Below are 18,529 nucleotides of genomic sequence, written 5' to 3'. Positions count from 1 at the left end.
ATATTGCATTATAATGCATTTAATTTAAACATTTCCATGACCTTGGGTCTTCAATATCACTTCGAGATAGCCACAATATCCTATTCATCTAAAGAAATAAGGTTTTCCATCAGTGTAAAAGATTGCATTATTGCACTGACATAGCTAAGCAAACTTTATTCACCTCATAAATGTGTTTGCTTCTTAAGACACAAAGCAGCCCATTTCTTAACAGTACGTCTTTATATAAAGGCTTCAAACCTGTTCTTAGGTTCAAACCCCTGTGGGAATTTGTATTTCTAACAAGCTCCCACGAGATATTGATGCTGCTGGTTAGGGATCAATTCTGAGAAGCACTAGTAAGGCAGTGGCTCTCAAAATTTATTATACATAAGAATCACCCAGGGATCTCATTAAAATGTAGATTCTGATTCTGTATATAAGGGGTGGAAATGCAAATTCTCAGCAGGGGTTTGCACTGGATGGAAGCCTTGCTTTGTTTTGCCAAACCAAAAAACCAAACCCACTGCCATCCAGTTGATTCCTACTCATAGCAACCCTATAGGATAGAGTAGAACTGCCCCGTAGAGTTTCTGAGGAGCACCTGGTGGATTCCGAACTGCTGACCTCTTGGTTAATAGCCGTAGCACTTAACCACTACGCCACCAGGGTTTCCTTGTTTTCTAGTCTACATTAATTATTATACTCAGTAGTTCTACGTATCAAATTTATCTCTCCTGATTCCTGGAGAAACATTGTTTGACACAATACTTCTCTGGTGCAACTAAGTTAAGCTAGAGTTAAGGAATTCAACAAAATGTTACTGCACACAAAAACCATTCTGCCCTAGTAGTCTGTATTATTAATGATCATAATGACTCTTTTTTTTTTTTTTCAAATTTTGAAGCTAGGTTCGGATAAGCTCTTTGGCATACACTTACACAGAGATGGATTTAAAACAATATTATGTAGAAAACAATACTGCTCTGTACACAAATATTAAAAATCAAGTTTTCAATATGATGTATTTTATAAAAACATTTTGATAAATATGTAAATATGGACTGGATTACAAATGTAACAAACTGGTTTTAATTGGTATAAAATAGATTTTTTTGGTAAATAATATGTAAACAAAATCTAACTAGTCATGTAAATAAAATTTTTTATTTCCCTTTCTTCACAAGAAATATAATTATTTCAGGCCACATAAACATCTGCTTATATGCACCAGCAGGAATGTCTATTGTAGCATCTTTGAAACAAACAGACCATGATTCAAAGGTTGCCTTTCCAATACGTGAAATTAACACAGCCACTGGATGAAAATGTGTACATGCAAATCTAAGTTAAAATGTGTTAAATTATCAAAATTATTTTTATACAGCTGAAAACTGGATGCCAAATTTAATTTTTCATATTTAAAATTCAGAAAATCCATTAGAACAATATCTGCTTAGGTTTATGAAGTTGCATCAACCTGTATCTCTGAATGACTATGTAACGGGAGTCTGCAGTTATAAGGCCATCCTTGGGGGGGGCGGGGGGGGAGACAAAACAACAGGCCTGTAAAAGCAGATTACTTGAAATTTGTTACTCTACACTAAGGTATTATGAAAATTACACAATCTTCTTCATTTCTACCTGCATCCTCCCTTCCACAGCATCCTCAAATTTACTTTCTTTAAGTAGATATATTGCTTTTTACAGTGATTTTCTCTCTGTGAAAGCATAAAGCACACCAAAATAGTCATATGCTTTAATACAGCTCCTAAATATTATTTTTTTGGTAATAAAATGTAGAAATAACTAATATGTTTTTATGGGAAATATTACAAAATAAATTTACCAAAACAGACTTTACTGAGTCATTAACATAAGAGGACTGACTTGACGTAACTTTTTAAAGTACAGTAACAAAACTCATTCTTAAGTGCCATTTTAATTGGTATCATCTACTCTTTCTGAGTAAAAGAAATCATAGTCGTTTATGCCTTCTTGATCCAACACAATCACATTCATCTCTTGGATGTCACTTTTTAAATAACTATGCCATTACTCAGTTTTTGATACCGTTTTCACATAGAAGTTTCAAAACAACTCTGATTTGCAAAGACAATCACTATACTTTAAGCAGAATGATGTTTTCTATCACATATTTCCAGAAGGTTAAACACACACACACACACACACACACACACACAAAGCACGGATATTCTCTGAAGACAACAAATTGCAAACGGGTTTATTACCTCTTTGGTAGATTAGGCAATGCTTGTTTTGAAACTACAAATCAAATGAACTATTTTCTTAATGAGTCACACTACTACTATGTTACCAATAGAAAGGTAAGGGAGGAAAAAAAAGAAAAGGTTATGCATTCCAAACTGAGCTTACCCTAAGATCTGCATCTAGTCACGTCACATTTTTAGGAGATGTCCCTCTCCGTGACCCAATCAAGATACTTTAACAACAGGGAATTTAGATTTAATTGCCAAACTTTAATACCATGCTATATAGGTCAAGTGACTATGTGTACCTTTTTCCTGAAACAAAGAAACTCAGTAATAGGATTTCAGATTTCGTAGTAGAAACAGCAAGATATGCTTTGAGAATGTCATTTACCATAATGTAAATCAATAGTAAATGATTTATGCAGGAAGCACACATTCAGAAAATGGGCCCTAAAGCTTTCTGGGATCCGACCCTAATTACTAGAGCGGGTTCTTGCCGTTTGTCTCTCTCTTCAATTATTTACGGGGGGGGGGGGGGGGGCGGGGGAAGCCAAGTGGCATTGCATTAGCTATATTAAATGTTACATACTTGGTTTCTAACTTACTAATGGTACATAAAAATCACTACAGTAAATGTGTCTGTAGATAGGTAGAGTTTTTTTTCTTTTTCACCTTAGTGCAAATATTTATTATTCATATAGTTAAGTGTTGACTAGGCTGTCCTTTAGGCACCCGATGCTGCATATTTAAACACCTGCATTAAATATATATAACGGCTAAAAGGTAGTGCATTGATTACACCACAAAATTTCTTTAAACTAGTGTTTACAAGGTAGCTCACAAAAAACTAGCATTTCTCTCAATTTGCTGAAAACAAATACGCGAGAACCACACAGATATGAATAATTGGTATCCATCCTGCTACCATCTTGCTGGTTTCTAGCTACCCAAAATAAAATGGGAATGGGGGGAGGGTGAAAATGAAAGCCTACCAACTAGGAAATGTCTGGTCTAGATGCTGACAAGTGTCCTTTTTACATGTACAAATACAGAGCTATATTGTAGGTACATGACAACATGGACCACACACATTGTAAGAAGGGAGAGCTTATCAGGGCTGAATCAGAGATTCTTTGTACCAGGCCAGAAATGTCTTCTGCCAGCAAGCAGGGCATAATTATAACCTCCCAAAGAAAAGTTCAAACACTGCATCCATATCTGATTCTTCCGTGATCTAGAAGGACACCTCGGAGTTGATGAAGGAGACACTAACTGTTGAAGGCTGGAGCATCCAACTTTCATTCTCCCACATTGTTGAATTTCCAAAACAGTGAAACCTTTCACTACGTAATATACACATATATATGGAGCCCTGGTTGTGCCATGGTTAAGAGCGTGGCTGCTAATCGAAAGGTCAACAATTCGAATCCACCAGCCGCTCTGAATATATATATTCAGAGACATTGAATTCTTACTGTACAAATAAGGTGGGCCCACAAAGTACCCGGGGTCCGTAGATAGTCAGCCGCATTTTATAAGTCTACATGTCATCAGCTATATTACCCAAGAGTGTGCGAAGGCCGCTTTTGGAGACTGCACCATTGGAAATCGATATACAGTAAACATATATGGTCGCTGGGTTCTGGGGGCTTTGTTTTGTTTTAACTAAATACAGAGCCACTTCTTTCTCTGCACTGAAATCTGCCCATTGTCCTTCCTTTGCAAAAGCTCCAGGGCAGATTAAAAGGAACATCAATGAATACTGAGTGAACTTTAGCCACTTTTCTACACAAAACAACAGCGTAAAAGTAGAAATCAGTAACCAGGTGTAGTGCCACACCGCACAAAGATCAGAGGCGAGGGGCGGGCGCGCAGGACCGGGGGCGGGGAGGAGAATGTCCCGTCTCCCCTAAGCCCCAGTCATCGCGCGCGCGGGAGGCTGAGGGGCGTCCCGGGCGGGGGCGGAGGAGGGGGGAGAAACGGGAGGCTCCGCGCAGCTCAAAGGGAAGCGAAGAGTTACTGCTCGCAGGGCGAGGCCCTGGAGAAGGAGTCGAAACGCCGCGCCGCCAGTGGGTCTTCCAGCGGGCCCCAGGCGTCGGCGGCTGACCAGCCAGCGCCAGGTTAGGGGGGCCGCTCGGCTCCGCGACCCTCCCCGTCGCCCGAGCCAGGAAGGGGCTGGCGGCTCTTTCCTGTCTAGTCTCTCCCCCCCGCGGCTTTCTGAAACCCGATCCCCGCACTCGGCTCCCCGGGAAGCAGCCGCACCGCGCTCCGCCAGGCTCTACCCAGGCCAGGGCTATAGTTAGCAACCCTCCATCAACTCCGGCGGGGGCGCAGCGCGCTGGGCGCCGGGCAGCGGCTCAGGGGCTCGCCGCGCGCCCCTCCCGGGCCCGACCTCTGGCGCGCCCCCGGCGCTCCCCGCCTCTGGTGCTCCCACCGCAGCGCCCCTTTACCTTGGCTTGAAGATACTGGGGGTAGTAGTAGGTGGCGTACTGAGGGTACATCTGCTGTTTCCACACTTTGCCCATGAAGCTGGAAGGGAGCCTGCCGTGCAGGGTCGCGGACACTTCGGGATTTCTAAGTCTCGATCTCTCCTGCCTCTCCCTTTCCGGCGGCGGCAGCGGTGGCGGCGGCGGCGGCGGCTGCCGCTGCTCCACCTCCCCACCCAGACCAGACGTCCTCCTCCGCCTCCTTCTCCTCCTCCCAGGCAGAGAGAAAGACACTGCAGAGCGCAGAGGGCACCCCGGACAGGGCGCTCCCAAGGAGTTTCCTCCCGGAGCCCGACCGCTCCGGGGCTGCCAAGGGCTGGCGCGCTGGCCGCGCTCCGCTCGGGCAAGCAGGCTGAGCGGGGCTGGGAGATGATCAATACAAGTGGAAAGTGCTGCTGCTACGGCGGCGGCGGCGGCGGCTGCGCTCGGTGCCAGGCGGCATCTGGGGTGGGTGCGCCCGAAGAGAAGCGGGGAGAGGGGCCGGCGAGCCGAGGCCGTGGGGGAAGGGCGGGGGCGGAGCCTCAGCGCCGCGGAGCCCGGGACCGGCTGGAGGTGAGGGCTGAGTTTTCACCACTTCTCACCTCCCAGGCTCGCGGTTGGACGGGCGGAAGCCCTGGAAGCCCAGATCGCTTTGTGTCGGGGGTGGGGTGGGGGTAGGGGGCGCATTTTGGGTACCCAGCTTAAGAACCGCAGAGTGGACACCTCTGCTGCTTTCAGGACTTTTTGTCTTCCTAAGGGGGAGGGGAAGCAAGAGGAAAGAGAAAATTTGATTAATCTTTCACTTTCCCCCGCCCAATGATTTCGCCCTCCGCCTCCCAACAGGAAAAGAACGTGATTTAGTGCCAAACCACAAAGCTGGAGTCAGGATACCTGGGTTCTGTCCCTCTACATCCTCTCCCCCCGCCCCCGGCAGCAACACTAATTTTCTAGGTGACCTTGGAAGGGTTAGTGTCCTTAGGTTTGGTTTTCCCAGATGTGAGAGGTGAAATCATGCTTCCTACACTAAGGAAGGCAAAGCTCTCTCTCTCTGTCTCACAAACACACACACCTCACACAGACGGATCTTTGTAAAGGAGAAAAGCCACGAAGAGGCAGAATGTGATTATTAGAGGGCACAATATAGACATCAGCTTTTCTCTGCCTGTTACTAATGCTGCCAGACAGTCTGTCAGCTCCCACTCAAGAGAAGGAAACTCCCTGAGTTTGGGATATTTTAAGGCCATTTTGAAAGTCACGCTGGCATATTGTTGCAGTGTGCCTCAGTGACATATAAAATCAATCTCTCTTCTGCCTCTCTCCATCTCCTAATTGTCACAGCTCTAGACAGCCCCAGACGAGCAGTGTTTCAGTTCACTAACTGGTTATAATTTAATGGAATTAATTGGTCCCTGAAGCTGCGTACAGAAGACTTTTATATTCTAGCTCAAAAAGAGAGATACTACCAAAATGTACAAATAAAATATGTAAGAAGTCACCTCCAAATTGGGGTTCTTGCAAAGCTAATAAAATGTAGTGAAAATTTTGTTACTAAATAGACCATGATTACTTTGTCATTTTGGTTTTCCAGCAGATTATTTTCTTAACAGCACAAGGTAAATCAAACTGCAATAGAATGCATGACTTTATTAAACAGTCACATTTTTGTATGATTATATATATTAAAACAGGTTTAGTAAGATACTTTAAAATAGTGAACTGAAACCCTTATAATCTTTATAGGATTTAGACAAATTTCTTTGTCATTCATGTTTGACAAAGCAAAATTTAAGTTCACATGACAATATTTTGAATGTACCAGGAGGCGAATTATGTTCTCTAATAAAATAGCAGTTACCTATGTGAAGCCCTCTAAGGGAATTAGTATTTACTGAGCTTCTGCTATACCATGGGCACTGTTGGAGTTAATGCCAACCTGGAAATTGGAGTGGCTCACTGTTTAATTAGGGGAGCTTTAAAAAGTTGCCTGTATTGTTGCAGTGTGGGACCCTTTAATATTTCTGAGCAGAGAACTGACATGAACTAACTTGTGTTTGGAGAACCCAGGAGGAGTAGGGATGATGGTTTGGAGGAGGAGTGACTGAAAAAAGAGGTATAAGTTGAGAACTATCTCAGAAGTTTTAGGTTTGAAGTGATAAGGAAAATTGCCAGACTTAGACTGTTCTGCTTCCTGGTTTTCTGGATAATGAAAATTCAGCCTGTTTTAGGTAGCCCAGAAACAGACTCACACATATGTGGACACTGATTTATGACTGAATTGATATTGCAGAGCAGTAGGGAAAGAAAGAGCTGTTAAATAGATGATTCTGGGTCAACTGACTATGTTTATGGAAAAACGGGAATCAGAGCCCTACCTCACATACCAAAATGGGGGGGGGGGAAATTCAGGTGAATTAAAGACCTAGATGTGAAGAACACTATAAAACTTTTAAAAGGCAATAGAAAGGAATATCTTTATAACCTTAAGGTAGGGCAATCTTTCTTTCATAAGATGATTATAGTATAAAATTGATAAGTTTGACTATATTAAAATTAAGAACAGTGGTTCATCAAAGGATTCTATAAAGAAAGTGGAAAAATAAGCCATGAAGTACTTACTTGTAATGCATACATCTGCTAAAAGATTAATATTCAGAATATATAAATACATTGAAATCAATAGGAGAAAGAGAAACAACTGGTTAGAAAATGAGAAAAAAGTAAGGAATGGGTATTTCACAAAGGAGGAAGCACAAATGCCCTGAAAATACGAAGACGCTCATGCTCATTAGTAATAAAGGGCATGCAATTAAAGTAGTAAGATACCATTTCACACTCACCAGGTTGGCAAAAAATTAAGAACTCTGAAAATATTAAGAGTCGATGAGGATGTGTAAAAGGGTGAATATTGAAAACACTGCTTACTGGAAAAAGTGTCAATTGGTACAACTTTGGATAAGTTTAGTATTGTTCAAATGAGTTTGCAAACCTTATATACCTTAGAGAAACTGTTCTATACGTGCACCGGGAGAAATATACAGGGATGTTTATAGCAGCATTGTCCATAACATACTGAAAATAACTCAAGTATCTGTCCACTGTCAAATGGGTAGATAAGTTGCGGTATATGCGTACAACAAACGCTTGGCAGCAGTGAAAATGAGTAAACTGTAGTTAAAAGCATCATCATGATCATTGCAAAATTGACGTCAGAGAAAAGAAGAAAGTCACAACAGAATATATAAAAGCATGATCCAATTTGTATGAAGTTCAAAAACAGAAAAAATAATGCAGCAGTATTAGGTAAGAATAGATACCAACCCAAAGCTGTGGCCTTCGAGTTGATTCTGACTCATAGTGACCCTACAGGACAGAGTAGAACTTGCCCCCTATGGTTTCCAAGGAGTGGATTGTGGATTCGAACTGTGCATCTTTTGGTTAGCAGCCAAGCTCTTAACCACTGTACCATCAGGGCTCCAAGAATAGATACATGAATAGTAAAAACTATAAAGAAAAACACTATTCAGAGTAGTGGTTATCTCTGAGGGAGAAGAAAGATGAGGTTATCAAGCAGAGAAGCCAGGGGACTTCCGGAGATAATAATGTTTCATGTCTCACCCTGGGTTATGGATATACAGGAATATATTTTAATGCTTTTCTTTAAGTGGTTCATAGACTTTCATATGTTTGCTATATTTCACAATAAAAACATTTTAAACAAAAATCACTTTCTAAAATTTGTTATAATTTTCAAACAAACACAAAAGCAGAGATAATAGAATAATGATCCCTCTGTACATAACACACAGTTGCAACATTTATCAACATTTGGTCATTCTTGTTTCACACACACACACACACACACACACACACAATTTTCCTGGAGTATGTTAAAGCAAATTCCAAGCATCATATCATTTTACCAGTAATGATTTCAGTGTGTATCTGTTCAACAAATAAGAATTTTTTTAAAAACATAACCACAATACCATTATAACACCTAATAAAAGTAATAATTTGTTAACATCAGCGAATACCCAGTTCTTGTTCATTTTTCTCTGATTGTCTAAAAAAATCAATTAAAAAAAAAACTTAGTGTGTTTGAATCAGGATCAAAGTCTACACATTGAAATTAACATAAAAATTCTCCCACCCATTTTTAAAATTGATATTCATTTGTTAAAGAAATCAGATTGTTCATCCTATAGAATTTTCCACATAGCTGATTGCCAGCTTACAGTGTTGTTTAAACTGATAGCTCTAGAAGCTTGATTAGATGCACGTTCACTTTTTTGGTAATGAATATGTCATAAAAAAAATCATAGGTGGTGCTAAATCAGGAGACACATAAAGTCTGGTTGTCTCACTTTCGCAATAAGATTGATCAGAATTTCAGGCATTATTAGTCTGATCTACCCATTATAAAGTTCCCCATCAGCCATTTCCAGGTTGGTTGTAACAGTCATTCGTGAGTGTTGCCTCAACCCGTTCTTTCATTCCAAACTAAACTCATTGCCCTCAAGTTGATTCCGACTCACGGCGACCCTATAGGACCAAGTAGAACTGCACCGTGGGGCTTCCAAGGAGCAGCTGATGGATCTTTCATTACAGGTTACAAAATTGTGGATTTTCTAATTTTACCATTTCATTCTACACTTATTAGTTCGAAGTCATCTATGAAGAGCTTTCTCTCTTCAGCTGTTCGATTAACGTGAAATACAGTTAGCACAGGAAAGGCAGGATAAATTTGCCCTTATTTACCAATTTTCAGAACAATGAGTTTGTGCCATAGGTCACTCCAAAGCTAACTAATTTTAAGTAACATTCTGAACTCGTAGATTTTTATATACTTGACGTGTTTCAATCTACTGTAGTCAATATTTTTTTGATGCTCAATTTATCTCAACTTTGGCTAATGGGATCCCCTTCAAATTGGCCCTTGTGTCTTTTTGACCTGACCTGACCCCAATAATCTTTGATAGCTTCTTGGATAATAAGATGTCCCAGGCTCTTCTCGTATATTTCTTGCCCAGACCTGGATCAGCCACTTCTCTAAGAAACCCAGGTCATCTTGCTCTTACAAAAATAAATTTTAAAATAACAACAAACCCTTAAAATGTTATACGTACTTATCACATTTTGGGAAAAGAGCTCTTGAAAGAAATGAAATATGTGCCAAGATGGCCCCTAGGAGAGCAAAAGCCATAGAGAGATTTCCCCTAGGACAGGTTTTCCCTAGGACATTTTATATCCATGCCTCCACCAGCACTCAAGAAACATCCTGTATGTGCAGGACACTGCAATACAGCTGACTTGGTGTCTGTCCTCATGGATACAGAGATAAAAACAGTAGCTTGTGATAAAGCTTACGATGAAAGCAGCAGGATATTGGGAGGAGAGTAACTTTGTGGGAGTTGGGGGTAGAAATTTTGAGTAGTCAAGACAAACCTCTTGGAGGAAAAATGATGAGTGAGAATAAATCAGCCAAAAGAATCTTGAATGGGGTGAACGGTGGGGTTGTGTCCCTGTAGAGGAGGCAGCAAGTTAAAGACCTTGAGGCAGGAACTATCCCATCCAAGATTTCTAACCTGGCTTCTCTTGTAACCAAAGGTAAAATATTTTCAGTTATAGTTAATCAGTAGCAGACCAAACAAATTAACATTGATTAATACTTGTGTTTTGATACTCTCTGCCTGAAATTATCAAAATAATTGAAGGATAAAATTATAAATTTTGATACAAAGTGCTCTTGTTCTAGAGTATCAGTGAATTGCAAATGGAATTTAGGTTCATGAAAAACACTTTATGCAGAACTTGGAGAATTATTGATTGGTGAGTACTCTTTCTTCCATACTAGACAACTAGGTGATATCTGTAATAGATTTACTGAACTCTTAAACATGAAAGCAACATAGTTTTTGCAAGGTGAAAGTGTGGCTGACATACATGTTAGAGTGCTTAAAGGCTTAAGCAAATAAGAATGTAGATAAAAGAGAACCAGTGGGTATAATCTATGATAAGGCATTTAATTGTTTTACAGTCTTCAGGAAAGGTTGTGTAGAAATCCTGTAGCCTGATGTTCCTTGGATTTTTTAAAGGAAAATAATTTTTTTGTAGCCCCCCGAAAATATGTCTCCTACCCTGTTTTGTGGAACGCTGAATTAAGAAACAAAAATCTTATTCTGTGTCATTGCTAAATAAAAATTTTATCATTGGAACTGGTAATATACTTTTAAAAAAGCTTATCATCAAAATAAAATGATTTTTAAAAAATTCTCAGATTTGAGAAGCACTGTTTAGTTCACACTTCTTAGCACAGTTCATAGCTCGCTTTGTGACCAGGCCTCTTCCCATCTTTCCAGACTGATTTCCTTCTACTACCTTAAATATTGACCAGTAGTTCTTTCCTCCACTCTATGCCTGCTCCTCCCCAACCTTCACCATATTGTATAACTCCAGCCAGCTTTGCCTTTTTCTGATCCACCTACCTGGAGCTCCTTTCACCTTTCTTCACTTGGCTTACTCTTACTCTTTCTTTAAGACGGTTCCATCAAGGCTACTTCCTTAAGCCTCCAGGTTGGCTTGAGTGCCCCTCCAGTGCCACCCAGTCCTAACCTCTGGACAAACATACATTTATCAATCAACTTGCAAATTTATTGAAGGCCCATGGAGAAGCATCAAGAATAAGGATCCTCTGCAATTCATGACAGGGTTGTTTAAGTCCTCAAAGATTCTTTCCAGTTTAGAAATTTAGTGATTTCCTGATTTGCAGGAGTGACTATGTAACAACTACCCACTCCAGTTATATAACGACCATCCTTGCTCCAGGATATTTGGGACAAATCAAAGGAACAGGTATATTTTAACCAGAAGGTTACTAAAACTTTAGAAAAACATTCCTCCAAGAAGTGGAATAGACAAAAAGTAAAGATGAACGAAGAATTGTTCTTGATATATTTTTTAATGAGGGCTAATAATGGACACAGTTGAGGTACCCAGTTATAGTGAATATTTAATGTTACTAGTGGTATACTACTTCGTTCTAAACTACTATGAGTTGGGTGCTGAGATCTAAGAATGTGATGGGACTAAGGACCCAGATGAACCTTAAGAATGTATATCCTCCAATCTGCTCTGTGTGGGATGGGCGTTTAACCTCGTCATCACCATATACCCTAACTGACCTAAACCAGATGGCCATTTCCACAAAGGGAGGAATGGAATAATTTAGTAACTAATTAATTCATCTAGTAAGCATTCAGTGAGTGCCGTCAGTGTACGAGAAACTGGTGATGGGCTCTAGAGGTAAGACATAGCCTCTGTTCTCAAGGACCCACGATTCTAATATTTGCACTTATTTCCTGATTCTACAAATACGTTTCTAATCTTTGCTGACAGCAAAGACAAAAATAATTAAAATTTTTCAAAAGTTCAGAGACCAAGTCAATTGAATGGGCAGAAAAAAAATGCTCTCACTTTACTGTCTGATTTTTTCCTACAGGCTAACAGTCCTCAAGTTGTTTTTTTGTTTGTGTGTTAGAAATTGGATTCTGTGGAGGCAGAAATTTCTTAAAGATAGATATTAATTTGTGTGCCTTTGCTTTCCAGGGTTTTTTTTTTTTTAATGCTTTCAACAAAAATCATTTAATGGCATGATTTTTTAAAAAGTGTTTTAAGAGGACAACGTCATGTCGTTAAATATGTTTCTACTGAAGGTTATTTTTTTCAACTCTAATTTCACTTTTTAAAGTAGCTTGACCTGTTTGGCTGCTAACCAAAGTGTTGGCAGTTCAAATCCACCAGGCGCTCCTTGGAAACCCTATGGGGCAGTTCTACTCTGTCCTATAGGGTCGCTATGAGTTGGAATCAACTTGACGGCACCAGGTTTGGTTTTTTGGTTTTTGACCTGTGCAGCAATATGTTTAGATGCCCATGTGCGATAGGCTGTGGTTTCATAGTCAGAAGCGGTCATGGAAATGTGGCTCTCTTCTGAACATTTTAAGGTTCTCTTTTAAATTAGAGAATGTTTCTGGTGTGTTCACCAATAAGAGAACTTCTAAAGAGGTCTCAGAAAGGATACAGAGAATTTTGCCTTTCCCCTCTTCTTTTTTTTTTTTTTTTTTTGTTGTCCTTTAAGTGAAAGTTTACAGTTCAAGTTAGTTTCTCATACAAAAACTTATACACACATTGTTATGTGACCCTAGTTGCTATCCCTATAATATGACAGCACACACCTCCTTTCTACCCCAGATTGCCTGTGTCCATTCAACCAGCATCTATTCCTTTATTCCTTCTCATCTCACCTCCGGACAGGAGCTGCCCATTTAGTCTCATGCAACTACCTGAGCTAAGAATTGCTCTCTTCACAAGTATTATTTTATGTCTTATAGTCCAGTCTAATCTTTGTCTGAGGAGTCAGCTTCGGGAATGGTTTCAGTTCTCAGTTAACAGAGAGTCCGGGGGCCATGTCTTCCAGGGTGTCTCCGGTCTCAGTCAGACCATTAAGTCTGGTCTTTTTAGGAGAATTTGAGTTCTTAGCCCCACTTTTCTCCTGCTCCATTGGGGAATCTGTTGTATTCCCTGTGAGGGCTGTCATTGGTGATAGCCAGGCACCACCTAGTCCTTCTGGTCTCGGGCTGATGGAGTCTCTGGTTTATGTGGCCCTTTCTGTCCCTTGGGCTAATATTTTCCTTGTGTCTTTGGGGTTCTTCATTCTCCTTTGCTCCAGGTGGGTTGGGACCAATTGATACATCTCAGATGGCCGCTCTCTAGCTTTTAGGACCCTAGATGCCACTCACCAAAATGGGATGCAGAACATTTTCTTAATAGTCTTTGTTATGCCAATTGACCTAGATGTCCCCTGAAACCATGGTCCTCAGACCCCCATTCCTCCTACTCTGTTCCTCGAAGTGTTTGGTTGTATTCAGGAAACTTCTTAGCTTTTGGTTTTTTTTTTTTTTTTTTTTTTGGTTTAGTCCAGTTGTGCTGACTTCCCCTATATTATGTGTTGTCCTTCCCTTCACCTAAGAAAACTATCTAATTAGTGAATACTCCTCTCCCTCCCTCCCCACCCTTCTAACCACCAAAGAATGTTTTCTTCTGTGTTTAAAACTTTTCTTGAGTTCTTATAATAGTGGTCTCATACAATATTTGTCCTTTTGCAACTAATTTCACTCAACATAGTGCCTTCCAGATTCATCCATGTTATGAGATGTTTCACAGATTCACTGTTGTTCTTTATCATTGTGTAGTATTTCGTTGTGTGAATATACCATAATTTGTTTATCCATTCATCTGTTGATGGGCACCTAGGTTGTTTCCATCTTTTTGCTATTGTGAACAGTGCTGTAATGAACATGGGTATGCATATATCTATTCACGTGAGGACTCTTATTTCTCTAGGATGTATTCCAAGGAGTGATATTGCTGGATTTTATGGTATTTCTATTTCTAGCTTTTTTTTTTTTAAGGGAGCACAAAATCTATTTCCAAAGTGGTTGTACCATTTTAATTTCCCACCAGCTGTGTAGAAGTGTTCCAGTCTCTCCACAATCTCTCCAGCATCTATTATTTTGTGGGTTTTTTTTGGATTAATGCCAGTCTTGTTGGGGTTAGATAGTATCTCATTGTAGTTTTGATTTGCATTTCTCTAATGGTTAATGATCGTGAGCATTTCCTCATTTTTTCCGCTAGCTGCTGGAGTATTTTCTTTGGTGAAGTGCCTGTTCATATAATTTGCCCATTTTTTAATTGGGTTATTTATCTTTTTGTTGTTGAGGTTTTACAGTATCTTGTAGATTTTAGAGATTAGACATTGATGGGATTCATCATACCCAAAATTTTTTCCCCAGTCTGTAGGTTGTCTTTTTATTCTTTTGATGAACATAAGTGTTTGATTTTTAGGAACTCCCAGTTATCTAAGTTTCTCTTCTGGTATTTATACATTGTTAGTAATGTTTTATATATTGTTTATGCCATGCATTAGGGCTCCTAGCGTTGTCCCTACTTTTTCTTCCACGATCTTTATCATTTCAGATTTTATATTTAGATATTTGATCTGTTTTGAGATAGTTTTTGTGCACGCTGTGAGGTATAGGTCTTGTTTCATTTGTTTACAGATGGGTATCCAGTTATGACAGCACCATTTATTAAAGAGATTGTCTTTTCCTCAATTAAATGACTTCAGGTCTTTGTCAAATATAGACTGCTCATAGATGGATGAATTTACACCTGGATTCTCAATTCTGTTCCATTGGTCTATGTATCTGTTGTTGTACCAGTACCAGGTGGTTTTGACTATCATGGCTGTATAATAGATTCTAAAATCAGGTAATATGAGGCCTCCCACTTTGTTCTTCTTCTTTAGTGATGCTTTACTAATCCAGGGCCTCTTCCCTTTCCATATGAAGTTGGTGATTTGTTTCTCCATTTCATTAAAAAAAAGCCATTGGAATTTGGATTGGGATTGCAAGTGTATCTGTAGACAGCTTTGGGTGGAACTGACATTTTCACAATGTTGAGTCTTCCTATCCATGAGCAAAGTATGTTTTTCCACTTATGTAGGTCTTTTTCGGTTTCTTGTAGTTGTGTCTTGTAGTTTTCTTTGTATAGGTCTTTTACATCTCTGGTTAGATTTATTCCTAAGTATTTTATCTTCTTGGGGGCTATTGTAAATGGTATCGATTTGGTGATTTCCTCTTTGATGTTGTCTACACAGAGGAATCCCACGGATTTTTGTATGCTTGTCTTGTATCCTGATACTTTGCTGAAATCTTCTATTAGTTCCGGTAGTTTTCTTGTGGGTTCTTTTGGGGTTGTCTGTGTATAAGACCATATCATCTCTAAATAGAGATACTTTTACTTCTTCTTTACCAATTTGGATGGTTTTTATTTCTTTTTCTAGCCTAATTGGTCTGGCTAGGACCTTCAGCACAATGTTGAAAAAGAGCAGTGATAAAGGGCGTCCTTGCCTGGTTCTTTTTCTCAAGGGGAATGCTTCAGACTCTCTCCATTTAGGATGATGTTGGCTGTTGGCTTTGTGTAAATGCCCTGTATTATGTTGAGGACTTTCTCTTTTACTCCTATTCTGCTGATAGTTTTTATCATGAATGGGTGTTGGACTTTGTCAAATGCCTTTTCTGCATCAATTGAAAAGATCGTGTGGTTCTTGTCTTTTGTTTTATTCATATGAGGGATTACATTGATTGTTTTTCTTATGTTGAACCATCTTTGCATACCTGGTATGAATACTGCTTGGTCATGGTGAATTATTTTTTTGATATGTTGTTGAATTCCATTGGCTAGAATTTTGTTAAGGATTTTCACGTGTAAATGAGGGATATTGTTCTGTAATTTTTTTTTTTTTTTGTGGTGTTTTTACCTGGTTTTGGTATCAGGGTTATGCTGGCTTCATAGAATGAATTTGGGAGTATTCCATCCTTCTCTATGCTCTGAAATATATTTAGTAGTAGTGGTGTTAACTCTTCTCTGAAAGTTGGTAGAATTACCCAGTGAAGCCATCAGGGCCAGGGCTTTTTTTTTTTTTTTTTTTCCTGGGAGTTTTTAAATTACCTTTTCAATCTCTTCTTTTGTTATATGTTTATCTGGGTGTTCTAACTCTGTGTTAGTTTAGGTAGGTAGTGTCTTTCTAGAAGCTTGTCCGTGTCCTCTAGATTTTCAAATTTTTTAGAGTACAATTTTTCATAGTATTCTGCTATGATTCTATTAGTTTCAGTTGGTTCTGTTTTGATATCACACATCTCATTTCTTATTTGGGTTATTTGCTTCCTCTTCTGTTTTTCTTTTTTACTTTGGCCAATGGTTTATTGATTTTGTTGATATTTTCAAAGAACCAGCCTTTGGTCTTTCTAACTCTTTCAATTTTTTTCTATTTTCTATTTCATTTAACTCTGCTCTAGTTTTTATTATTTGCTTTCTTCTGGTGCCTGAGGGCTTCTTTTGCTACTCTTTTTCTGTTTGTTTGAGTTTTAGGGTTAACGTTTTGATTTTGGCCCTTTCTTCTTTTTGGATGTGTGCATTTATGGCTATAAATTGACCTTTTTACTGCTTTTCTGTGTCCCAAAGGTTCTGGTAGGATGTGTTTTCTTTCTCATTTGAGTCTGTGAATTTCTTTACTCCACCCTTAATTTCTTCTATAACCCAGTGGTTTTTGAACAAGTTGTTGTTCAGTTTTCATGTGTTTAATTTTTTTTTTCCTGCTTTTTCTGTTATTGATTTCTACTTTTATGGCTTTATGGTCAGAAAAGATGCTTTGTAATATTTCTATGCTTTGGATTCTGTTAAGGCTTGCTCTATGGCCTCATATGTTGTCTATTCTGCACAATGTTCCAAGTGGTTTGGAAAAGAAAGTATACTTGGCTGCTGTTGGGTGAAGTGTTCTGTATATATCTATGAGATCAAGTTGGTTGATTGTGGCATTTAGATCTTCCATGTCTTTACTGAGCTTCTTTTTGGATGTTCTGCCCTTTACCAAAATTGTATGTTGGAAAAAAAAAAAAACGTTGCTGTCAAGTTGATTCCAACTCATAGTGGCCCTATAGAACAAAGTAGAACTGCCCCATAAAGTTTCCAAGGAATGCCTGGTGGATTTGAACTTCCATCCTTTTGGTTAGCAGCCATAGCTCTTAACCACTATGCCACCAGGGTTCCTGGTGTGTTGAAGGCTCCTGCTATTATTGTGGAGCTATCTATCTCTCTATTCAATGCTGTTAGAGTTTGTTTTATGTATTTTGGAGCCCTGTCCTTGGGCGTGTAAGTATTTATTATGGTTATGTCCTCCTGGCGTATTGACCCTTTAATCATTGTATAGTGTTCTTCCTTATCCTTTGTGGTGGATTTTACTTTAAAGTCTATTTTGTCAGAGATTAATATTGCCACTCCTGCTCTTTTTGATTGTTGTTTGCTTGATATATTTTTTCCATCCTTTGAGTTTTAGTTTGTTTGTGTATTTAAGTCTAAGGTGTGTCTCTTGTAGGCAGCATATAGATGGATCAAGTTTTTTTTTATCCATTCTACCATTCTTTGTCTCTTTATTGGTACATATAGTCCATTTACATTCAGTGTAATTATCGAAATGTATAAGTTTTTTTTTAGTGGCGTCACTTTGATGTCTTTTTTTTGTGTTGTTGACAATTTCTTTGTTCCAGTTAATTTTCTGTGTTGAGTTGTTTTTCGTTATGTATTTTCTTTTCATCTTTTTCATTGTTGTTGATTTTGCATTTGCTGAGTCTTTATGTTTTTCATGTTTTTTATTTTGGTGTGTAGGATTGTTAGTTTCCTTTGTGGCTACCTTAATGTTTACCCATATTTTTCTAAGCTTAAACCAATCTTTTAAATTGTTTATATCACCTTGACTTCCTCTCCAGATGAAAGAGCTATGACTACATTTTTTAGTCCCCTCCCTTTTTTTTTAATGTTATCATCTTTTACATATTGATGTCTCTGTTTCCCTATTTTCAGTGTTTTGGCTTTGATTTATTTTTGTAACTTCCCTATCTTGGTTGATATCTGGTTGTTCTGCCCTGTGTTCTAGTCTTGGATTGTTGACTGATGTTATTGATTTTCTAACCAGAGGACTTCTATTAGTATTTCTTGTAACTTTGGTTTGGTATTTGGAAATTCCCTAAACTTCTGTTTATTTGGAATGCCCTAATTTTGCTATCATATTTGAGAGACAGTTTTTCTGCATATATGATTCTTGGCTGGCAAATTTTTCCTTCAAGGGTTTATATTGGTCATCCCATTGCCTTCTTGCCTGCACGATTTCTGCTCAGTAGTCAGAGTTTTGTCTTATAGATTCTCCTTTGTAGGTGACTTTTCATTTATCCCTTGCCA

At 39.1% G+C, this 18,529-nt stretch overlaps 1 protein-coding gene across 6 annotated transcripts in view; it reads right to left on the bottom strand.

The window, feature by feature from the left end:
- The window catches only part of RBMS1 (RNA binding motif single stranded interacting protein 1), a 235,793-nt gene extending 230,630 nt beyond the window's left edge, over positions 1–5,163 (bottom strand). For 2 of the 6 annotated variants that reach the window (XM_064287067.1, XM_064287068.1), the window contains exon 1: positions 4,664–4,855. In XM_064287067.1, the coding sequence (XP_064143137.1) occupies positions 4,664–4,738 (75 nt within the window). In that variant the 5' untranslated portion in view covers positions 4,739–4,855. Of the gene's footprint in view, positions 1–4,663 lie in introns of all 6 variants that reach the window. The other 4 variants (XM_064287072.1, XM_064287070.1, XM_064287073.1 and 1 more) reach the window with 4 other exon arrangements.
- Positions 5,164–18,529: the final 13,366 nt, after the last annotated feature.

This window comes from Loxodonta africana, chromosome 6, assembly GCF_030014295.1.
Source record: "Loxodonta africana isolate mLoxAfr1 chromosome 6, mLoxAfr1.hap2, whole genome shotgun sequence".
Taxonomy (NCBI): domain Eukaryota; kingdom Metazoa; phylum Chordata; class Mammalia; order Proboscidea; family Elephantidae; genus Loxodonta; species Loxodonta africana.
The sequence above is the reverse complement of the archived record's forward strand: the minus strand, read 5'-3'. Positions and strand labels throughout refer to the sequence as shown.